Source organism: Rhopalosiphum maidis, chromosome 4, assembly GCF_003676215.2.
Source record: "Rhopalosiphum maidis isolate BTI-1 chromosome 4, ASM367621v3, whole genome shotgun sequence".
Taxonomy (NCBI): Eukaryota; Metazoa; Arthropoda; class Insecta; order Hemiptera; family Aphididae; genus Rhopalosiphum; species Rhopalosiphum maidis.
The window spans coordinates 15768243-15795192 of record NC_040880.1 but is presented as its reverse complement, the minus strand read 5'-3'; the positions used below and the strand labels follow the sequence as shown (position 1 = coordinate 15795192).

The window sequence follows — 26950 nt, the reverse complement described above, 5'->3', positions numbered from 1 at the left end:
AAAAGTATATACAAATATATATTTAACTAATTAATTAAAATTTTATTTTAAATGTGAATAAATGGCTATCGACCAATTTGTTTATTTTAATTATTCATGATCATAAGTATAGTTGTTACTAGACATAGTGGCATGGTCTTGTATTTCTAATTATTCTTGAATCATTCATAGTTGAGTGTGTGGGTGGTTTTGCCCCCTCCCCCAACAAGTAAGGTTGAGTTGAATCATTTTGAGAAACGCTGATTTTTTCAAGTCCAACAGTCACCATTTTTTATTTTTAAAATGTGTATGCACATTAATATTCTTACAATGTAACATAGTTGAATACTTGAATACTCTTGAACGAGTCAATCTTGACATAAAATAGCGATTAATAATAAAATACGCAACATAATAAACTGTACATTGTATTAAAAGATTTTCCTATATTTAGGGGAGGGGTCGATTAAGGAGCTATATGTTAACATCTCCTATATATTAAAATTGCATAAATACAATTATGATCGCTAATGCAACGCAAAGTGCATCAGATAATATATCGCCCAAAAATAACTAAAGAATAATAATATAGCATTATCTACGTGTGCACTGCGTAAATTTTAGATGTGCACGCGCAAAATTATAATATGTAGGTATATGAGGCGACTATATTTTATCGATTTTGTTTTGGCGGCGCAACGGCGGCGACCGCGACGGAGGCGGCGGCAGCGGCGGCGGCGCGCGCTCGAGTAACCAAGGTCACGAGAGAACACCCGCCAGCGGCCCCGGATATTTAACTACAAGTCTGTTATATTTGGACGGACATTGCCGAGCGTACCGTCGTTGTAACTGCACGAGCACTACATACAAAACGAATCGTTAATACAATAGTATCGTAATATATTATTATTATAAATTGTACTCGCGCGGCTAACCAAATTCACATTCAACATGTTTAACTTAGGAGGAGGTGAGTGTACACATTTTACATTTTTTTTACATTTTTTCATTTTAAAGATATTATTTTGTCGATTTATTTATTTATACGTGATTGGTACATATTTTATAACATATTATTTCAAATTTGGAAAGTGGAATTTGTCCATAGTCAAACGTCGGAAATAGTAATGTTTTTGATATAATTTAACTATTTGACATAAACTTACCTCCCAAAGATAAAATCTTAATATATATAATACACGCGATGATAGTATTACGTCTCATCATAATATTATTAACGTCTTATTTATTGCGTCTCTTCGTGCAAATGTCGCGCTATGCGTGAATCATCAAGATCTCGTCGAAAACCGGTCAAACCGAACGCGACGGTATACTACAGTATTAGTGCGGTTTTATGATAATTTTTTGTATGTATTCGACACCAACCTAACAAAGAATTTGAAATCACAATCCGTAATAACTATACGTACGTCGATCGCAGCTCGAAAACCCCGATCATTGTAAATATAGTGCCTTTTAACCGAAAATATGACTCCTTATAAAGATACCAATTAACAGGATAAACAGTTTTCTATACATAATCGGTTAGGTACACTTTTTATTTTTTATAGCATAATTACACGGTGGCGTGTATTTTTTTAAGTTAAAATAATATTAAACCCGAAGATTGTAAAAGAAAAATAGGATAAATTGGCTTCGTGATAGAAACGTATATTAATATTCAAATTTGACGTCATTTAGTGGTTAGTCGTATAAATAGACGGGATGTATAAATATATGTGCATATAATATTGTATATAATATTATATAATATGTGTACGTACGAAATGATCATATTATAATAACGCCACCATTTATTATGTATCGCGACTAAAGTGTTTATATAGGTATGCTTATTGTAGGAGTAGGCTTTTCGAATTACATTTCATGCCTAATGTAGTAACATCTTCATGTATACGGCCTTGCTATTAGCAGCGTTGGTGTTGTTAATGCTTCGACAGGAAATTAACTTTTTATATTAGAATTATTATTATTCGTCCTCGCAATCGATTTAAATTTGTGTGATTGAATTTTACAGGCATTTGTGGAAAAATAATATTTAATTAAATTTAAATAATACGATGGTCTAAACCCTTAGGTATAGCTGGCGTTCGTCGATAAAACGGTTAACATTTTTCTAGATGAATCCAAAATAACAACTTTATTAAAACAGGTTTTTTCGCATTAAATGTACATTTTCATAATATTGTATAATAATATGAAATAAACGAATGTAGCTGAAGTAGATGATTATAGTAAAATCATTCTTTATATTATTTTTATGCTTATACAAACAGTAAACACACTTCACACAGTAATAATTTAAAAAACTCCACAAACTTCTTTGAAAGAAAAACAATGAACAAAATATTATTCAACTGAAAAGTACTTAATCCTACACATGCTTAAGGAAGTTAAACACCTAATGACAGTGTGCGGGTAAGACGGATTGTTTTATTTAGTTGTAGGTGTCTTTTGACCATCGGATAGTTTAATTTATCTTTTACATTTCAAAAGTAGTAATTATTTATGCATTAACATTGAATAGGACACTGGTATCTATGCCAGAAAAACAAAAAATTGTTCAAAACGTGTATTTCATTTTCGTTTTAGCTAATTATTGTGGTGAAGTAAAATATGAAATTTTTTATGAAATATAATATTCAAGTAGGTAATATATAGTTCAAAATGTTGTCCAGGTATCTGATTTCGAAATTTTACTTAATTGCGAAACATAGCTGTTTACAAACAAACCATGTTTTATGTTTCATTATAGTTAATAAACTCATCAAACAATTGAATCTATTAAACTTATTGATGTTTTTCTTTTATAGCAATGAAAAATATTACAGCAAAGGCCGAAGAATTAGTAGAGGAAAAGAAACATGCTGCAACTTCACTTCTTGAAAAACAGGTATGTTAATATTATAATGGTTAACTAGAAATACACTTTAACTAAAATTCTATTTCATAAAATCATCATGATATATTTGGCCTATACAGTGGATTTTTCTCATTTTTATGTATACTTTAGTTTTCATACATTTTAATCATTATTATGAAGGTAGCATATTATAAAGAAATTTATTTTTTTCCATAATAAAAAACTTCTAGATGAAAAAAAATTAATTATCTACGATAATTTTTGTTTTTTAATAATTTTTGTATCAAACGAAACTAAAAAATAATAATAATTGCATTAGTATCAAATAGTATTTATTATTTTTAATTATTTCAATTGTGAAAACTGAATACTCGACTAAAATATATTTTATTTGTATCAAACAGTGCCATTAAAATCATGATAAATAGCTATTTGTCTGTCTTTAGATAATAGAATTCAGTTTATAAAGTTAATGTGTAAATGTTTTTCAAAAAATATTTGTTAAATCAACACTATTTTGAATTTACCCTTATTTCATTTTTGAAAATTACCTAATATTTAAAATGTTCCATTGGAATTTACAATTATTTCTATAATTAATTGTTATGCAAATATAGTATTTCAGAAATATAAAAAAAATTGTATTTTATGACCTTGTATGAGACAAGATATGTATGATGCGACAAACATTTTAGTTGAAAAAAACAAAAATAGTTTAAATAACAATTTTAAAATAATACATTACAAAAACTGACAAGTTAATATTTTATAATAAATCCAATCTAAAATATTTGTTGAATTTGCATAACAACTTTTGTTAAACTATATGATAAACTTCATAAAAACCTTGTATTTTCGTGGGATAATCTTCATTGTTATGGACACACTACAGTACACAAATTCTACTCCCATCAAAATAATGTCAATACAATCAATATAAAGTTCATCTATTAATTTATTTCAATGTGCAATTTCAAATTATACAGTATACAATTTTTAATTAAGAAAATCTCAACACTTATCATTACGAGTCTATTTAATTCATTTTTCAGTGATTAATAAGTTATAAGATCCTAATATAAAATAACAGAATTTATAAATATTTTTAAAATGTTATGAATCAATCAGATACAACAGAAAAAAATACGATTGAGCAATCGCTTTTAATTTAAATTTAAATTTTACATAATTTGTACATATTTTATCACAAGCGTTATTGTGAATCCAGCTGAATTCGAATGTATCATTTTTATGTACTCTCTCTTTTCCACTGAACGGTCCTGTAATATGTATTAACTTATAATAAGTAAACGAATTATGCTGACATAATATGCATTACATTATCTATCATGTAAAAATCTATAGTCCATCTCATATTTAAATTGGTTTTTTGCTTCCGGACTAAATAGTCTTTAAAAATGTAAAGCCTGAATCTATAATTAAAAATAATAAATTATTATATTATATTATATAAGAATACAATTTTGAAGTTATTTTATGGGAATTTTTAATGTTTTAGTCTTTAAGTTCGAAAATTGTTATTAGGTAGTATTTACAAACAAAACATATTGTTTACTTAAATACCTTAAATTACTATTGTAGAAATTCGTAGTATCAAATATCAATAGAACAAAGTAAATCTCTACGTATAATATAAAACATTATATTTTATCTTTGAACAATTTGTTTAAATTTATATCATTTAATATAAGTATAAAATCTTCAATATTGGAAGCATTAAGACCAATTAATTTGTGAAATAGATAAAAACAATCAATTATATCATGGTGGCTTTAAATATAACAAATGTATTTCATTAATTTTATATCTATTTTACGATTTAATATTTATGTTGATAAATATTACTATATTATATTAGATACGTAATCATTTTGTATAAACTATATTAAATACATAAATAAATAATTTTAACAATAATGATTTTATTATTATTGCATCATATTATCATTATACTGTATAATATTGCTTTTTACAAAAATTGCTGTGGCGAAGTGATACAAAGTAATATATATATACACCATTCACACACGTGTTGACTATGAAATCCTTAGGTCAAAGAAACCGGTGAGTTCTTGTCTCACACACTCAACGAGGCAGAAGGCAAAGCTGTGAACGCCGCAGAAGAGGCGAAAAAGGCAGCTGTAGATGGTTTTGACCAGGAGGTCGAAAAACTTGCTGATAGTGCCTTACAGGAGGTATTAGACGGGGCTTTATGATATATTGCTAGCTGAACCTAAAACAGCTTATGGGCTATGGCGAAAACAACTTTTTTTATTGCACATATTAGCTTATAAACGCAACATCCAAATTTATTTTATGTATTATTTCGACTATTTTGCACGATTATTTTAATTTCAACATTTTATACATTTATAAACTTGAACCGTATCGTATGGCTTTTTCTGTAATTATTATACATTTTTTGTAGAATTCTAAACGCGATATTGGTGGTGGTGGTTTATTAGGTGGAATTAAGAATTCAATTGGTCATGTTGCTAATCAAATAGAGGTCAGTATAATATAAAACTACGTTTGATGAAATTATATACGAGTTTTTACGAAGAGACCGAACAAATATGTTATAAAAATAATACCATTTAAGTACGATTTAAATAATTGTTTTATACTGCAGGTAGATATATTTTTTTTTTATTATTTTACTATACATAAATAATATTAAAAGCAATTTATTATTAAAGTTTGATTAGTGATTATTATTATAGTATTATAATATTATATTAGTAATATTTAATTTAGATAACACCTTATAAGTAATTTCCTTAACAGTATTTTATATGGATATTAGTTGGTCTTTAGAAAATTATAATGACGAATATCTTAATTTTGTTAGTAAAAAAGCATATTTTAATATTGTTTAATATTATAACATTGTAGAGTTACTGATAAAAATTTAGTTATTGTTTAAATACATGCATTCTATATATTATATAAAACGTAAACATAAGCTGTATGCTGGTACTATTATTTTATTAAGAGTGTGTTTAATCTAACATTTGTTCCATTGAAATTATTTAAATTTATTACCATGAACATTTACAATTATTGTATATTTGTTTACTATTATCGATTTTGTTACATTCTTTACTATACTTAGCATTTTATTATATTTTTACAATAATCATTTTATGGTTTAATTGCGAACGAAACTTTGAAATGTTTATGTACACTACATAATATTATATAATTATATATTACATATATAATTTTATATTGTAAATGTTATAGTCTGGTGGTAGTCATGCGGGCCTTGATTTGGGTTCGCTGATCGGGAATACGGTCAAAAACGCTATAGCAACACCAAAATCCGTAAGAAATTGTGCAGTGTTGTGTACTTACATTTTAAATGTGTTATTAACATGTTTGTCGGTGTCTCAGAGTATAAAACTCGCATATAACAATAATACAATAATCTATACTTATATAATATATAGCTGAGTTAAATGTTTTAATTGCAACCTTGCTTGTGTGCACGTGTGTTTGAATCCGTGTAATATTTTAGCATAAAGTCGAGGGTTCGGTGCACGGGGTACAAGACAAAATAGAAGGCGCAGCAAGTGCGGTGACCCATAAAATTGACGAGTCGGTTGTCGGTAAGGTAGCGCATACGGTGGGGGATAAAGCTCATGAAGTGACTGGTAAAGTTCACGAAGCGGCCGATGGTGTAGTCGGCAAGGTGCAGGGAGTCGCAAGTACGGTAAAAGGAGTCGCCAGTATGATGCAAAGTACTACTAGCGGAATGGTGAGTACGGCGCAAGGGTTGGTTAACACACTAGGCGTTGTAGCTGGAGGGATGTCCGGCGTAGTGGGTAGTATGTCCAACGGTATAAACGGCATGCTTAACGGAAGTCTCGCTGCTTCAAAGATGGCCATCTTGTTAGCGACTAAGGTCGTACCTTTGGCCACGACTATTCTCAACCAGACTACAAAAGCAACGGGAGTGATATTCGGCAGAGTGGTACCCAAGGTATAAGTCAATGACTAATCTCCCCATCCATCAAAACACACCCTCTGACAAAAACAATATACATGATTTTGAAAAAAACACGGTCTGAAGAGGCAGAATTTAAATAAAAACATCTTGGATCATGAATTTTATTTACAAGTACCTATAAAAAATTTTGAAATAATATTATGTAATAAAATAATTGTTTTTATCGGCTAAAACATTTAACTTGATTCCGGCAAGTTAGGTTTGGTTTCCCTAGTCAGGGTTAGATCAAATAAAAGGTCATAGTGAAGTTTATATCGTATCTGTAATATAAATATAATATAATATAGTATAATATAATTTCAATAAACATTATTATTTTTATTTTACAAAATATCTATTTGATATTTTTCATGACGGATTGTTTTTTTATGGCACACTGTTTAATAATACGATGTTCATCGCTATTATTGTACAATTTTACTTTTAAATATATCGATGGTTCATGATATCATGATTAATTTAAATCTGATCAAACAATATTCATAACAGTAAACAATAATTTTTTTAACGAGTCCAAAATACTCTAAATTTAAAATAAAAAAAATTCATCTTTGTCTCTAGTAAATCGAAAAAAATTAAAACATCACCGTTCATTCCTTTGATTATAGAATTTTGGTTTAGTCCTGAATACATTTTACGAACTATTATATATTATTATATTATTGAAACTACTCGAGTTCTGACTACCTACAAAAATCAGAAATTAAAATTTTTCGGACCAATATCTACACATTATTTGTAAAGGGAAGTCTTATATACACGCTATAATATATAGAAGTGTAAAAGTGCGACAATTATCAAAATGATTGAGAATTGAAGATCAAATAGGTGTTATATCTTAATATTGAAATATTGTAAGTGGAATGTGGGTAGAAACATAAATAAGTATAGAGAATTGACCTGCAAAAACCACACATATATGTATGTAAATTAACACGCATTAACACACCACTGTCCCTTAATAACATGCACTTTGCTTTGTAGATTGTATGTTTAAATGTTTGTTATTTTTTAGTTTGTTGATCGGGTCTCTAACTGTGTAATACAATAAGCACATTAACACGGTACGGATTTGAAATCAATAATGGTTGAATCTATAATATGTAACTGAACTGCCAAGAACTATACATTTTATTGTATTTATTTTCTGTATAATCTCTAAAATATAATATCTTACTCATAAATTGTCCTAAAATATTATAAAAACGAGTTTATTATTATAATGTCTTGTAGCTACAGATTTTAAAGCCCAAACCTAAAAGATGGTATAAATGTGTGCCGTGGTTTTATTTGTTTGTTTGTTGTTGTTTTTTTTTTTTATATAATATTATTCTATATATTGTTATTTATATTTAAATAAATGTACATTTTATATAAATCAGTTATAATAGTTTTAAATGTCTACAAACAGATTGCATATATCATCATTATCTCACTGCAAATTATATTTCCCAGAAATTCATTAATCTAATTAACCTAATCAAAGTCAGGATATTTATAACTTTATAAGTAATACTATAATAATGATATATTATAACAATTTTATTAATTTCAAAATCTTATCCGAGTTTATTTGATTTATTTGTCAATAATTTTTCTCCGATGGTTTGTTATAAATAAATCGTCCGAAACGTAAATAATCACTTTTATAATACAGTTAATTAAAAGTCTTATTATTCCATTTAATTGTAAATTTTATCAAAATGCCGTCGATTGGAATTAAAAATGTGGATATTAAAAAAAGCAATTTTGTTATTAAAATAGGAATACTAGAATAATATTAAAAACTGAACACAATAAAAAATAAAATAACTTAAAATATAACTATCAAAAAAAAAGAAAAAACTATTGATAATACTATAGATTATAATTTATAAGGTGCTTACCCAGCATGCTCACATTCGTCTTATCCTTTAGTACTTAATGCATTTATTCAAATTATGATTGTTGTAATTTTTAGTATACATATAAAGACCAAATTTTCAGGAACGCAGATTTTTATACCATTTAAGCAGTGGTAATAAATATTTAATCACGCAAAATTATGGTATTTTTATACTTCAATACTTAAAACTTTCAAAAACCTGAATTTGAATTAATTTATTATAAATAAAAAATATATGGTGAGAGGGGGTGAGCATACCTGGAGATACCATCTTGTATAATATTATATTTAATACAAAATAATACATAGACCCATAATCAAGTCACTATAGTTAATTAATATAAAACTATATATAATACTAATTGTTATTGCACAAAAACTGAACACATTATTACCGAAGCTATTGTTTTCTATTATTTAATTTAAACTCATTAATGTTTAGAGCATCAAATACAAACAGCTATATACAAAGAGTGCATTTTGGTTAGTATAAAAAAAAAGGGTAACAAATATTTCGAAACACTAAAATAGTATGTCTCGTAGTAACTTTTTAGGTACCTATACTAATACAACATAATAGATTATATAAAACACAATCCAATAACAGAAAGTAGCTTCTGATTTATGAGGATTGTGTTTTGTTGAATAATAATATCAATAATATTATAATAATATAAACCATCGTGTGTTCTCTGTTCTTTAAATCGCGTGGAATTTCAGATTTAAACAATACAATATGGTGACGTATGATCGATACATGGAATGTGGGTTAAACGAACGAACTATAAATGCTATATCATTATGGTGTTTTATTTTTTTTTCGCTATGCATTATTTTCCGAGTTCCCAAGGTTATGGTCGGCGATTCGTTCACTTAAATGACCGCTGAATCGCGTGATGGTGTGTATTAATTTAATATTGTTAAAAATGGAATTCGGTCATTTGTTATCGATGTAGTGTAATTTTAATTATTTACAGTCGGACGAAATGAATACCGACAAATGACAATAAATCGCGAGTATATATTTAAATAAACATATAAGCAACTACTGATAACACAAATATTTCAAAATTTTTATATTGCCTTCGGTGGAGTGTTTTCTTTAACATACCTAATAAAATCGTGGATATACATAATGCATATAATAAAATTGTTCTGTTTAGTCATATTATTATATAATAATATGCGCTTATTCAGATTATCTATTGTAACGAATCCATTAATGTATATCAGTTTTTGTGCTTTCAAATTAATTAATGTAGGTACAGAAACTCTTATTAGTGATTAATAGTTACTATTTATATCGGAGTTAATGTTTTTTGTGCGTTAAAAAAATACCTACTTTGCACATAATATGATTTCAATATTAATAATAAATTATATGCAATAAAATACAAAAATAATTTAAAAAATAAATACAAAACAATAACCAAATGTTAATTATATAAATTATATCAATCGATATTGCGTTCATATGTGGATCATAGTTATTAATTTCGTATTAGAAAAAAAAAACACTCTCAAAAGATATACATCGAAATTAAAATTGCAATAATCAGGCATAGAACTATATCATCTCTTTAGTCGAATATTAATAAGATATTAAATGTCAGATTATACTAACACTATTAATAGATATTTAATTGGTATATAATATATGGACATTATTTATGATTGATAAAGTATTTAAACACTAATTAATGAATTTATTTTTTAAAGAGTAAATAAATGGATACTGTTAGACTGATTATATTTTATAAGTCGTAAAATTGCAAATATCTGAAGACCTTTTGACCTTTATTAAAAATTAAAAGAGACCTTTAAATCGTTTATATCACCTTTTATCAAATATATCAATAATACGTTTAAAACACTTAAACTATATTAAATTATCTGAACAATTAAGAGAATAAAGGTTAATATTGAACATTAAAAACATAATCGTTACAAATCATAGATTCTTGCATTATTATTGTTGCACGCTTTTTTAATGTTGCATGCAAACGGTGATGGGTAATTTACCGAGTGTTACTATAGTGATATAGTATTATATATTGCTATTGTAAAAATAACACGAAACGACACTCGAACTGCACCAACTGTGTACACATAAACATATAGAATAACTTTTACTTATATTTATGTATAATATATGTATTTATTATGTGGTAATAAAATGTCACTTGATTATTTCAATTTTATGCTCGAATCGGGTCAAAAGTAAAAATACAATTATTATTTTGTTTTATTAATTTTTGGTGACATAATTAAGAATATCAAATTGATTTAGAAAATCACTCAATAGTTATATTGTACATAAGAAGGCTAACTATTTTTAAACAGCTGTTCTGCATTCTGCAGAATAATAATAATATTATGTATTGGTGTACTATATTATATGAAATAATCAAGTATATACATTATATTATTTATATCGTGCCTCACGTTAAATACACCGAATATGTCTGTAAATACTTGGCAAATCACATATATAGGTACGCTGTACGTACCTACGGACTACGATTGAGTCGTTTCAAAAACAGGTACCTACCGATAATAGAATAGTACGTTGTAGATACCAATGTGATAGAAAAAAATAAATTATAGTAAAGTAGACGAAATAAAAATTTTAAGCTGTGTAAACGTCTAATTCTTATACTACCGTCGCGTACCTACCAGCATTTATGGTGTACCTATGTATACACCTCCTACTCGAATGTTTGCGTGAGTAAGTGTCGCATTATTATGCGATATTATATATTTTAATAAAGCGAAGGATCAAGGGGCCACTGCCGCCCACGAATTTTGTTTCTTCCTATAATGCGGGCAAGTGAAGATATAATATAAACTACTATTATAATACAGTGTGATCCATTTAACGTAAAACATTCATTATTTCATAAAACACTTAGGTTTTGAAAATATTTCTTTTACCTAATTTTAAGTTGTTTTAAAAAAAATCATATTTTTTCATCGCTATTATTTTTTCAGTTTTTACTCTTTTGAATAACAACGTATATTTTTAATCTTATATTCCTAAGTTGACTATTATTATGAGTATTTCGAACTATAAAAATTAAATTTCGGACAAGTGTGTTTAATATAGTTATAAGTTTTCAGTTTAAATTTGTGAAGTTGGTCCTTAACATTTTATGGGGTACCGCTGTACCCCACTCTGCTCATCAAAGCTTAAAATACTTATCAATCATACTACTCGACCAATATCGAATTTCATATATCAATAATAATATATGTATATAGATATTATCAATAAATTTTCAAAAATAATAACGATAGAACATACTAAAAAATATATATTTTTCTAGAAAAAGTTGTTTTTTAACCATTTAGTTATTCATACAGAGAAAAACATTTTAAAAAATTTAAAAAAAGCGTTTGAAATAATAAGTGTTTAATGTAATCCAATGTTAAATGGATCACCCGGTATAGTAATAATTGATATACCATACATTAGCCGTGACCTTGCAGGAAACTAACGTTTTATACTTAGTGTTGAAACAATTTGTTATGTCTTCCCCTCCTCGCAATAATGTATAAATTAATTTTAGGTATACAACATATAGGTAGTGAAAAATCCTAATTGCGCCGTAACCGGTAGTCTCCGCATGCACATAATATTATATTCGGCACGTCATACATCACATGGCGTCGTGGCTATTAAACAACTAACATGTATAAGTACAATAAACTCGGAAATTTTTCCTAAACAAATTAAATTAAATTCGTCAAAAGCGCCCACGAGTTTCGTGTTTTTCTACTATATATGCCAAGGAACGCGTTGTCATACGATATATTTTGTAGCATGGGGTTGATAGAAACATATTATATAAATCGACTATCTAACCCCTTTGAAATTTTGTCTGCTATTCGGAAATGTCCGTTATAAGGGATAAGTTTCACTGTATATGTTTTAATATATTATCAATTATATTATTACCTACCTGTACCTATTTATGTGTTATAATAAACGAGCACTGCGCGTATATTATACACTTTGCCGGGCACCCAAAATATACAATTTTGGACCGATATTAGGACACACCCGCCGCACCAGCGACCGCCCCTGCCGCTGCCACCCCGGAACAACAGTCGACCGTCAGTCAGGTGGCGGCCGAGGCCAAAACACTGGTGGACAAGACGACTGCCGAACTAAAACCGGCCCTGGATCAAGCGGTGCACGACAAGATCAACCCGTTGGCGCAAGACCTGGCCAAGAAGCTGCAGCCGATCACTGGCGACGTGTCTGCACACATCAACACGGCGCTGGCTGAGGGCGTCAAACAACTGAACCCGATCGTCGATGACGTGTCCACGAAGGCCAAAGGGTTCGTCGACGATGCCGCCAAACAGGTACGGTTCGCCTGCCCGCCCGCCTATAACCGCCGACGATATACCTATAAAAAATCGCGGATTCGATATGACAATATGATAATAACAATATAGTATATGTTCAGTAGCCCAACCCCAACCCCCAACACCTTCACCGAAAAGATCGCCGAGATCTAAATCACACATTATTATAAATGACATATAATATTATGATATTATACATATAGGTATGTTCGAACGCGCGTATTTACCGCATTATATGTATTGTACATAACAGGTAGGTGTGTATTGTACGTGTAAAACGTAGGAAAAACAGACGCAAACGTTTTTTATTTATTTACTGTCGTTGCTGTTATATAATATCATGTATTATATCTTATACGTAATATTATGTATGCGGCCTATTCACATTTATCATTAATTTAATACATAATATAACGACTCCAAATAAAGAAGAGGTGAGACTTTATGCATAAATATTGTATAGCTATATAGTTTTCTGATTTTATGACGTAGTATAGTATATTATTATATACCTACCACAGACGAATGCGATAACGACTATTGCGGTCATTTTTTTCATATGTTTTATTTTATTTTCATATTTCCATCACACGCCACACCCGGTTGTTTTAGTAGTTATTGTCATGCAGCTTTGTATAGACCATAGACGCGTTTATATATATTATAATTTATAATTTTATAAATATATATAATATGTACATGGATGTATTACATTATATAGTTCAATAGTTGAGTGTTTCTCAACTTCTCTGTGACAATTTACATATTGATTTTTTACACCACCACTATTGCAGTTAAATTCGATTGACGTGTATGTGTATATATGTATACAATTCGTCGGCGACATTGAAATTAAACTACTTACTCGCGAAGTGCTTTGAAACAATTTTTTTATTCACTAGTCGCGTTGAAACGTAAAAAGTTTTTAAGAAAAAAAATATATAACTATCGAAAAGAAACTGTTGCAGGGTTGAGAAACGCTAAATATACATTAAACATATACAGAGTGTAACTTCTGGAAAGACTGGCGTGATTTAATTAACTAACTATAGATTTATGTTAAATATATCTGCAGTATATATGTAACAAAAGTTAATATATAGTTAGTATTAATTATATATATTTGGCAGCTATTTCTGCTACACTCTGTGTATACCAGGTGATTATTTTATTGAGAAACACTCTTAATTTCAAAAAATATTAACGATTTTGAAAAAAAATCGATACATCTTTTATTTTTGAAACTTTTACTTTGTGTAATAATAATATCGATTTTTAATTTCTTGTTACAAAGCAAAATATTATTCGGGGTACTTATTCAAAGCATAATAATTTTTAATGTATAATTTATGTGTTATAACTTTATAAGTATTTAACTATAAGTACTAATCTGAAATTTAGCTTTAAATATCGAATATTTTGCTTTAAAATATGAAATAAAAAATATATGCTGTTATTTAAAAAAGTAAAAAGTAAAATAATTCTATCTACACAACATTTTAGGAACAAAATAGAATTATTTTTAAAAATATTGTCTTTTAACAAATTAATTGTACAATACATAATTATGTAAAAAATATATTTCAAAGGATTAATGAGTGTTTTGAGTTAAATATGAATCACCTGCAGATATGCATACTCGCAATCATTAAATTATCGTTTATCATATTATGGACCACCTGAACACACACCTGCGTGTATATTAAAGACGATCTTTTGATCATAGAACACCTCCACTCGATGTCTCTCATCCCATAACCCAATACGACGAACTTAGATGAAAATCTGTCGTACGACTCTTACGAGCTTCGTTTCAATCATCGAATTGGGTCGGATCGACAGATATCGAGTACATTTTGCAAACACTCTGCAGTACACACTATTATAATATGTACGTATTATTATATTACCGACGGTCGTTTGTCCCAAATGTGTATATATAATACTCATAATATAATACTGTGTACTTAAGGTGATTCCGCTGATCGAGACATTATATTATTATTAATCGTGCATTTTATTTTTGTTTGCGTCTTTCGCATATTCGCAGGTGAGCACTGTGGTAGACGACAAGCTCAAGGAGGCCGACCAGTTAATCAGCGAGAAGCGTGACGCTCTTGGGGAACCGGCCAAGAGCATTATGTCCAAGGCCAAGGGATTGTTCGGCTGTAAGTTAGGTTGCTGTACTATCATGTAGGAAAAAAAATTTTCACACAAAACCCGTGTACGCACAGACTACACACACTGTCGATGTATATTGCCAGTAAGGATAATCTTTATCGGTTGAACGTTTGTTTATTTTATTTTTTTGATTTTTGATTTTTCACACATAATCGGATCGATTGCGGATGACGCGTACATAAAACGCATGCCATGCGTGGATTTTGTATGGTGGCAGTGTATAGTAGTATTATAATATAATATATAACGCAATCACATTTTTAATCGCGTCCAAAAAGTATTTATTTGTATAAGCATACAATAACAGTAACAAAAATACATACGCATATTGCAGTGTTAAGTTAAAACTAATAGTTTGTTGTTTTATAATATAATATATGAAAAATATTTTAAATAATTTCGCCACCCAAAACGAATTTTTGTCGTTTTAAACGACCCACATCGACTTATTGCAGAATTGTATATTATGACCTAAAACAATACCGGTACAAATTTGCAATAATATATATATATATATATAACTAGGAATATGACAAGCTTAGACTAAAATACACATTTTGATCATCGATGTAAATCAATAATCACATATGTTTTAATGACGACTTGATTCAACAGCAATGCTGAACTGGGTGTATACGAAACTAATATTCTGAGATAAAGTATTATGATGAAACACTTGTAACTACAACCAGAGCTGTGGATTTAATGATTTTTCGTATCGATAAATTGTATTGTATATTTAAAATAATCGTAAGGTACCAAATTTGATATTTCAAATATGAGATTTATTTTGCATAATCTTGCACGTTGTTTATTCATTCATAGTATAAATTTCATTTTTTTAAATTTTTTTATTTCATTTTCAGGAAAACAATTTTGAATTTGGTGTTGTACACTTGTACATTAATATATAACTAAAGATAATGTAATGAAATATAATATGATGTTTTAATACAAATTATTTCATAATATAATTTTTTTATGGAACCCATTATCTATTTATTTTGTTTTATTTAACAATTATTGTTGCAGATTTAAATATTTTATTTAATTATTTCCTATAAACTTTCTTGCTATAATATTCACAATAATTGTGAATTTATTTTATTAGGTTTATTCTGCAGGATTTCGAATACATTTCCCTGTTTTGAGTGCATGAGCGAATGTACATATCATGATAATTTTCAGTGATTTAAATGTACAAACTTGGTGGATTCATAATTGAATTTTCGTTTTACTAAATCCCATAACGTTATAACTTATAGTATTATGCAAATTTTCTAACGTTTAAAAAAATCAGTTTGGGCGATCATTCAATTTTTATCAAACGTTTATCCACTAACCACAATTATATATAATCATACAAGTAGTATATTATTTTTAGTATTAGTATACATAAATAAAAATATATAATAATAAATGATAGACGAAGACATGTAATTTCCTTTTACAGTCGAACTGGGAAAATCGAACATCTTTAATTCGAAATTGTCGATACCTTGAACTTTTTCCCCGGTCTCTAGAATCTCCTATTTAAACAATGCGAAAAAATCTTGTTTAACTCAAATATTTTCGTGTATAATTCGAAATTTCGAGTTTTATTAATATTATAAAATTGTAACATTTCCCTCGTGTACTTATGTATATTTACAATTGAAAATAAAATAAAATAGAACGATTCACTGTAAATTTTACAATCAACAGCAAAACTCAAACAAAAACAAATATCTTTTTTAAATAATTTTCTTACCTAATTGTTGTTTATACATACCTTTTTAAAATAATACAAAATAAATAAATAGTAAATATTTTTTATTACAAATTATAATAAATACATAGGAATTAATATATTGTACTGTTTTAAAAAAATGCATATGTATTTTGAAATTTTACTTGGATAACTCGAATTCTTATTTCGGTCCCTTCAACTTCGAGTTAACCAAGTTCGACTGCAAATATAATTATAATATGCTAAATATTATTCATCAAAAATATATTATACGCGTTTGATGATTTCTCATTATTCATTATCCACTAGCGTAGATAGTAATTAAATCATTATGTTTTCATATAATATTAGCTATATGTATATCTATAATTAATTAAGTTTTTTTCTGATCTATCAATCTTGGCTAACACAATTAACACATAACGTTTTAATATACTATATACATCATTCAAACACATAACAGTGCATACACAAAGAGTTACAAGGTGATTCTATTGTAAAATGTGAACAATCATTTTTTCGAAAAGTATTAACGCATATTTGAAAATATTTTTGTTACATAATTTAAAGTCATTACAAAATAACTGAAAAAAACATATTTTTTTTTATTTCTTATCCTAGTTATCATTTTTATTTTACCTATTTGAACACAGCATAGTGTTATGTATAGGTACATTTTGGATTTCATATTTTAGGAAATTGTTTTGAAACTATTAATACCTACATAAAAAAAAATTGTTTTCTAGATTAATAGGATGAATAATAGTTTGCGAGGTAAAAGTACTTAAAGATTTAATCAACATTTGGTGTAACAATATTTTGCTAGAATACCTTGCATGTACACTTTTTATCAACATTTTAAACGCCTATAACAAAGTAATAAATTAAAAAAAAAAATTCAATTTTATACATTGAAATCCTTAAAAAAATATTATGCCCCGGAATACGAAATTAAAAATTTATTACACTGTCATTACTATAAGTAAAACAATTTCAAAATTATACCTATAATAAATAGTAAAATGTATGTTAATTAAAAATAAAAATTATTTTAAATTGTGTAACAATTTTTTTTTCAAAAAAATATATCACAGTTAAAACTTATAAGTTATAAAAATCAGATTGTTCACCTTTTAACACAATATCACACACATTGATTGTACTTAACAATATAATACGTCTTAATTAATGAATAATAATATTACTATTTACTAACACGTTTGTGTTATTCCAGTTAAGTGTAAATAACATACTATTATATTGTTAATGAACATATCAGAATACCTAACTATCTGTAAACGCTATTTAACCATCTTATCTTTGGTTTTTTCTTTTTTTCTTTTTTCAGGAATCAATCAACTACTAATCATTACATATTATATGCGTATAATAGTGGAAGTAGCGAGTTGGCTATAAAACTGCTATAGTGTACTAACTGCTAAATCATTTTAATTTTACTCATTATTTATGATACATAATATTCCACGTCTATTACTTATGATATAAAGGAACATTACTTTAAGCGGCACACACGTATAATATAATAATTGTTTTTTTTTTCCTTAACTTTATATTTATCGGAAATTGTAGTCATTTTAAGCTGCACTCTTGATTTAAATATTTATTTTTTTATATATACACGCGATTTATTTTATATCATTATATTATTATATACGTTTTACTATTAATTTGTTCTTTGTTTTTACGCATCCCTATATATAAATATATTTATACCTCTAGTCGTTCACCGTGTAATTTACATTCATAAAACAATTTAAGTAAACAATACCGTATCTTACAATATTACCTATACTGCTTTTGCGGATAAAATGACGAAGACAATGTACCGTAACGTAAATATTATAATAATTCATAATCTAATATTGTAATGTATTCAACTATGAACTCTAACGGTCGAGTACACTGATAATAAACTATATTATATTATAATCATTATCGTCCACAAACATTATATTGTTGTGATATTTTTTTTTACTTAAAATCATTATTTGGTATAATATACAATTAACATGCTTGCTATTTTTTACATCAAGACATATGTCGTTAGTTTTTTTTTTAATCATCATCGGCTGCGGACGATGATATTGGTTACCTGTAATCTTTTATTGACTGTGGCGTATTTATAAGAGAAATGGTAAATATATTTCCATTTCTTTCGAAGGGGCTTATAATATTTCTATATATTTTCTTAATAACATTTCTTCCTTTTGTTGTAGAACATTTATTTTGGTATCACTTTATCGAGATAAACTAATAAAAAATGTCTTATATATTATAGAATAATTAAAAACTGCGATACAGGTATATCAAATTACATCAGTTACTGTTATTATTTTCAACAAAAGTTTAAAATTAAAATTAATATTTTATCGGTACGTAATATGAAGAATTACTATCGAGTGTTGAGTGATATTTATTTAATTATCTATACTTTAAATCATTAATTATTTTTCAATATTTTATAGGCGCTTATAAGATTATTACTTATTTACTTATAATTACATCCTTCTCATACAAAAATAAATTTATAAATACGCCATTCTGGTAATTACAATCTATTAAAATAGTGCTCATCTATAGTACGTGCGCATGTCGAATTGCGGTGGTAATGGTATACAGTAGTTAGACGTTTTTAACGATATTTGCATCGTACTATAATAATGCGATTGATATGATACAGGCATTTTGTTTTTGTTTTTAATTTTAATTTTTTTTTTTTTTTTTTTTTAGTTAGATGATTACATTGGAAATCCACAATCGATAGACGTTCACAAATAAATCGGGGTCATTATTATTATACATACCTTAAGTGTCAATTTCTTTAAAAACATATATTAATTTTTTATTGTAATACATTTTAAATACCTACTTATATAAATAATTATACTTATAATAATATTTTAACTTTTCGTTCATTTATACTACCTATTTAGTATTTATTATTATAATATGTATACTTTTGAAAACGAAACGAATTGAACACTGCATAATTGAGATTATCTTTTAGATAACAAATTCAATAACAAATAATATTATGGTATAGTTATTTAAATTTAGTTTGATGAATAAAAATATTTTTACGGTGCGGTGCATATATTTAATTATATAGTCGTATACATATAAATATAGTTATTAATTTATATTATTATTATAAGTAGATATAATTTTAAAACTTTTTAATACCTCACTTCTATGAATTTATCATGGTAACTATGTAAAATAAAACTCGCAACTGTCGTCACTCATAGGCCTATACAGTATAGTCTGAAATAATGAAATATCGTAATAAGTCTTTGTTCACACGATCAAAAATACATCATATTTAAAAAAAAATATACAAATATGAAAATGGCTATAAAATATGATGTTGGTGGTGTGTCAAGTATCTATCATGTATTATTTTGAATAGTTTGTCGTGTAATAAAATACAAATTAAACAATTTAACTGACGTGAAATATTATATGGGCAACTTGCTTAGTTAATTTGGGTCATGCAATAATATCAATAAATTATTATTTTTTTAATCTAACGAAGATATGTCTAATTTACAGTATAGAGGCTCATCGTGACGATCAGTACCTATATAATACATAATAGTTTTACATTAATCAATTTATCAATTACATAAACTTTAAAGAGTAGAACATGAAGGTTACTAATTGAATTTAAAGTAGGTCGTGTTGTTAGGACATTAACCTTCTACATATTAATATGGTACAAGATCAGTGCTTGTTTCAAAACTCCCGGGAAGATATTAAAATTTTCGAGGAAATAAAAAAATAATTAAGACAATTTTTTTTATAAAATTTAATTATTTATTTATTACATTAGGTACCAAAATTTTCAAAATATCTATAAATATAATTTTCAATTCTGAGCAGTACAATAAATGTATTGATTATATAATTATTTGTGTATGTATAGTGTATACTGTATACACGATAACTAGTTTAAAAAATGGTTTTATTTTAAACTATAATGATGGTTTCGGATAAAAAAAATTGGCCTAGTAGGCCAACGGAAATTTTTACGCAAGTCCAGTTTTTTACCGAATCGTTTTTTTTTTTTTTTTATAACCGTAGTTAATTTTAATTTTCACCAAATGTTTATATAAACATTTTTCATACATAGAGAAATTTTCTCACAACAATCCGCACTCGTGTGCTACAAAGTATTAACAAATAATAAAATGACGATCGATGTACTAAACTACTTGTGCGACGACGCTTGCTGGACACGAATAACTACGACCGTTCATATTGCACGTACCATCCGCACCCGCGAGCGTTTAATACCAAAAGAAAATACATAAAAAATGTCCGTACAGCACGCCTATACGGCTATACGTACATACAAACTACAGCATCCATGTGCATGAAATAGGAAATGTGTAACAGAATATCGTGACACAATTATACGAATCGTCCGTAAGATGCACTTCAAAATCAGCGTCCTATATGATACGTACACGAAAAACATCGATACATCCGCGTTGACAAAATAAAAAACGGACGATAAATCGAGCACACAACGGCAGCTCAACGAAGACTTATTGTATTTTGTAATACACCTGTAAACGCGACGGACTATACGACCGAGTCCGCTGTCGTACATAGACTATATAGTAATTGACTAGAATATTATGGAACGTTGTCGCTAATCGCACAAAAATAGGCAGACGCAATCGGTCCCGAATATATATATTGTTATCGATTTACCGGTAGCAATTTAATTAGATTTTTAAAAAACCGTGGTTTGAACTATTATACATTGTTATATTAATATTATGTAAATTTATACTATCAAATACTATTGTTAATAGTTATTTCACGTGTGAACATGTGTTTAACAGTTATCATAATATTTTATGTTTGTATTTACTTAATCACGATACAGAATAAAGTTTAGTTTTACGACTATGCATGCTTTTGTCATGTTACATTTTTAGTGGGACTGTAAACACAAAATAGATTTCAAATATTTTATACATTACAATTCATAATTTGTGAATTCTCATAACTTATAAGGAACAGTGTACTGAATTGTAAAATCTTAGGTGTATGCATATTAAAATTGTACAAATTTATTACAAAATAACTCACATTTTATTATTTTCAACGAATTTTATTAAAAAATTTCAAACGCTCATAAAAAAATTACACTAGATTTACCTTCAGTTTTTTTTTTATTTCAGTATTAAAAACTTATAATGAATTTTCCCTTAAAACATGAATTTCAGTATAGAAACAAATTATTTTCACACGGCGTAACGGGTATGCAATAAAGGTACAGTACTGTTGTGAATTCATGTTTTCAGTATTTCCCAAAAAACCTTATTATTACCCCCATGCTTGTGAAGTCGATTTAAGTCAAATCAAAACTCTGAACGAATCCAGTAATCCACTCAGTATCATTAATTGTGCACATAAAATAAGTATATTAATCTGTAGCCATCTACACTGTATAATGCCTGTTCATATTTTTACTGTCTTATCTGTATAACATACGTTGCCCGACAGGAATGCAGCGATGACGAAGACAAGGATGGACGAGACACGAGAGCCAGCAGGACGCTCTCGCAGTCGGACGTCCATGTACATATGTTTAGAATATATGAATTATGTTATTCCAATATGCATTTCTATGTTTGAAATAGGTATTTGATTTCTGCACATATTTGATAGCCAAGTGTTATTTAGCATAATATGCAAAATACAATAAACATAATGTTCTTGAAAACAAAATTGTATAGCAATACATTCAACACTCAAACAAACGAACTTAGGTTTTGATTTTTGGAGGTGTCTATTATTAATTTTAATCCCGTACGTGTTCTGAAACATTAGTTATATTATAAAATATAAAAAACTCCGCTTGTGCAGCTGATAAACACTAAACAGTATCTGGTAATATATTATTTTAAAATGCATTTTCGTTGTTACTATAATACAGTTTATTTAATTTAACATAGTGTCCACAACAAGCTGATCAACCTCGTCAACTGCAACTGCTTCGGCGGGTTTTGCTAGCTTTTTCCTTTTTGCGACGTTTTTTTTCCGCGGAGACGGATGCAGCAGAGCAGCGGGTTGTTTTCGCGTGGGCAATGACGAACCAGAAGATTTTTCGTCATCAGCGTCATAACTCACGGTCTGGTAAACGGTACCGGGCAAGATATCGACTCTGTGGTCTTCTGGATTTTCTGGAGTAATTGGTCTCTGTCCGCCGTCTCTGCGAGACATGTCTGAGTATTTCATCAAAGTGTTATTGCCGTGAAAATTATCGGTTACTGGTGTACGATATTTGATAGGACGAAATTTTGTGTGAAAAGTGTTAAAAGATAGTTTATGTATATTAATATATTATGTACTTCGTGAAGTTCGAATAGTACTAATTATATTATTTATATAAAGTAGATAGATATATGTTAAAATAAAAACCCTCTGTCCCCCGAGCGTTTCATATTATAATATTGTAATGTGTTTTCTCTATATCAAAATTTACGTAATATGCTATATTTGTACACAACACCGCGCGTATCCATGTACAACTATATAATTCTAGCCAACTGCATGTGTAGTAAAATTATATAATCACCTAATCATGACTAAAATGTGTCTACATCTATACGGACATACGGTATAAGTATGGTAAATAGATAACTACTAAAGAATACTGGATAGTCTAGGTATAAACATATTGAATATACTATTATACATAATGGCAGATCCAGAGAGATCGGAACTTAAAGATCAAAATAAAAATTGCTAATATTTTTTTTGCATAATCGCGAAAAACAAAAAAAAAAAAATAAGAAAAACCGAAAATTTGTATTCAAATTCAATTTTTAAAAATATCGATTTTGTTTTTTGATTTAACTCGAGAACAAATAACCGTAGATATTCAAAATTTTCAAAAAAATGTTCATGTAATCATTTTTTATTTATATTTTTTTTCTTATATAGTAGCTTAGAAATTTTCGTTGGGTAATAAAAAATTTAATATGAAACTCCTCATAAGTGATTCCTTTTTAATTAAAAAATATCTAAGATCTATTTTTACGTCATATTTTTAATTTTTATAAGCGTTTAAACTTATAATTTTATTGAAATTCGTCAAAATATCAAAAATATATAAATTATTTTATAGTTGAAAATTCATCAAAACATGTTTTTCGTTTGAGATTTGAAAATTTAATACAATATTCTTTTATAAATGTATAATATATATAAAAAAAAATTCTACAAAGTCAATTTTTCATGAACACTTGAAATACTTTTATAACATTGGATATTTACCAACGAAATTTCACCTTAAAATATTTTTAATATTTTACTATAGTTCCAAAAAAAAACTGTAAATATTTCAAATTTTCGTCAAAATGTTATATTATAATTTTTAAAATATTTTGAAATTTTAAAAAATAAGAATTAAAAATTATTAGCTTAGTTAAAATTCTTAAAAATTTAATACAAGATCCCACAAACCTAGGTTATTTTTACATATGTATAAAAATAATAAAAATTTATATAGAGACAATTTTTTATAGACTTTTTTTGTTCAAATTTAAACAATATTTCCTATTTAAATGATAATCATCGAAAATTAAAGCATCTTTATATGGTCAAGATTTAATTTTAAAAATATAAATTATGAATGTATACAAATACCAAACATACAATACATTTTAAAAAAATAATAAATTAAAATTATGCAGTTATAGAAAAAAATTAAATAATAAATCTTTCCCTTAATCACGATAAAATTCGTTATTAGATGTCATAAAAATAAATGAAAAATATATTTTTTTTAATTAACCAGTTTGAATAATAATTTATATGATAATGAGCAATGGTCATTATGCTTATTAAGCAAATCATATTTTAAACCATTCAACATTATCGGAAATATACCTTTTTCATAGGTAATACACATTTATTTTATTAAAATAAATAAAATTTAGATTCTAAGCGGAGTGTATTGATTTGACAATGATGTGTTATTTTTTCTATCTTCGCTTTTGGGTGATAAAAATTCTTTGATTTCAACTTTGGGAGTAATTTCTCGTAAAAAATTGGATCTAGTCTATACTTGGGGAGTTAAAAGTATTAAAAGTAAAAAATTTCCAGTACTTTCCTTCTATAATCAAGACAAATAAGAAAAATTAAGGAATAGCGTGATTTCTTACGCTAAATCCAGTTTCAACAAAAATAGATTTCTTTATTTTATTATAATTCAAAAATGAATCATCGTAAAATCTTTTAAAATATTCACGAAGTTTTCAATGTATTCATATTATCATTTTATATAAAGGTGTAGTTTATAAATTATTTTGAGTTACTTAAAATAGTTGTAGATGCTTGAGAAATTAATACAGATACTTCATAATAATATGTTGTTCGTTTTCCAATAAAAAAATATCAAAAATCTTGAAAATAATGATGTTAAGCGTTTTTTAGTAAAAAATGTATAAAATCTTCAATCTTTAAATCGAAATTTTAAAATTTACAAACAATGTTTTTTGTAAGTGTTCATATTGGAACTAAAAAATAAACAAACATAATTGTTTTAATAATCATTTGTCGTAATTAAAATATGGAAAAATTACGTATTTTAACGATGTAAATTATTTTATAATAATTCAAAAACTTTATTTGTGGTGACATAAAATTTTTATGTACACAATGAATTTTACTATACCCATCGAAATTTTCAAAATATGCAGATTAATTTTAAGAAATATCTATTTACTCTAACTAAGAATCTCTTTATAGTAAGGTGTTCTTCAAAACATTTAATTTCTCTAGTTAATTACAAATTATAACATGGTTTAAATATATGCAATTATTATCATAATAATTTAATACTTTAGTAAATTTAGAGAAAATAATTCAACCTAACGTAATACCAAAAGTAAACCAAATTACTTTAAAATCTGTATTTAAAAACATATTAAAATACCTATATACTGAATGATATTTTGATGCTTTATGATGCTGACTGTCTTCGTTGAAAATTGTTGTTCGTATACAATGATATATAATTTAATTTAAATTTACTACACCCATCACAGTGATCCACTCGACATAATATGTTCAGCAAAGCAGTATTCAGTTACCTACCTTTTTTTAAAATTGTAATTAAATGTTCTACAGTATAGGTGGCATGGTAATAAATTAAAATTTCTAGTTATCATACATTTTCAGAATTAATTTTAGGTAGTTAATTTATTAAAATGAAACAAAAACTATGATTATTTTTAAAAAATAATATAATATAATTGCATATATTATAAAATATTTTGACATTCTTATAACTTATACATTTTCTACTGCAAAAGAACCAAATTTAAAAACTAAATAAATTCTAAATTGCATTATAAGAAATTTAATATTCTCTAAATTAATAGATATATTTTAAATAAAATAAATTATAAAATCATAACAAACAATGGATAGGTTATTAAAAACATTAACTTAAAACATTATTTTACAATTTTTCCGAAAATTTACCTAAAATATATTTTATCTTCATAAAATTAAAATGTTTTTACTATATTTACTTAAATAAATAATTATGTTAAACATGTACTTTTAAAACTATGGCTACAAAAATAATATATTTATTTTGTAAATTCCGATTGTAAATAAATTATAAAACATGCTTCGTATTTTAACATAAATATAAATTTAATACAGAAAAAATTTTAATTTTAAACTTCAGTATTTTTAAGGAAAATATGAAAAATTATAAATTATTTACACATTTTTTGTACGTACATCTATTTGCAAGAAATTGAAAATTACAATATAATTTTATTTACAAGTTGCATTAGTTAATTTTAATTTTAAAAATAATATCGACAA

General features: G+C 26.9%; 1 protein-coding gene across 5 annotated transcripts; it reads left to right on the top strand.

The window, feature by feature from the left end:
- Nucleotides 1–768: 768 nt before the first annotated feature.
- LOC113549460 lies at nt 769–19990 on the top strand. 5 transcript variants are annotated; one of them, XM_026950774.1, is made up of 8 exons: nt 770–949; nt 2814–2893; nt 4936–5079; nt 5313–5393; nt 6405–6644; nt 12838–13152; nt 15206–15323; nt 19817–19990. In XM_026950774.1, the coding sequence occupies exons 1-8, from the start codon at nt 931–933 to the stop codon at nt 19822–19824; spliced, it is 1005 nt and encodes a 334-aa protein (XP_026806575.1). In that variant the 5' UTR covers nt 770–930; the 3' UTR covers nt 19825–19990. The 5 variants fall into 5 exon arrangements, with proteins under 5 accessions (XP_026806577.1, XP_026806575.1, XP_026806574.1 ...); XM_026950773.1 differs by having other exon boundaries at nt 15206–15418; XM_026950775.1 differs by lacking the exon at nt 19817–19990 and adding an exon at nt 18414–19120.
- The last annotated feature ends 6960 nt before the right edge of the window (nt 19991–26950 follow it).

What these genes read in the sequence shown, in the direction of transcription:
- LOC113549460 (XM_026950773.1), top strand. An exon ending in ATGTTGCTAATCAAATAGAG is followed by an intron (nt 5,394 to 6,404) that starts GTCAGTATAATA and finishes GTAATATTTTAG; the next exon opens with CATAAAGTCGAGGGTTCGGT. An exon ending in TCGACGATGCCGCCAAACAG is followed by an intron (nt 13,153 to 15,205) that starts GTACGGTTCGCC and finishes GCATATTCGCAG; the next exon opens with GTGAGCACTGTGGTAGACGA.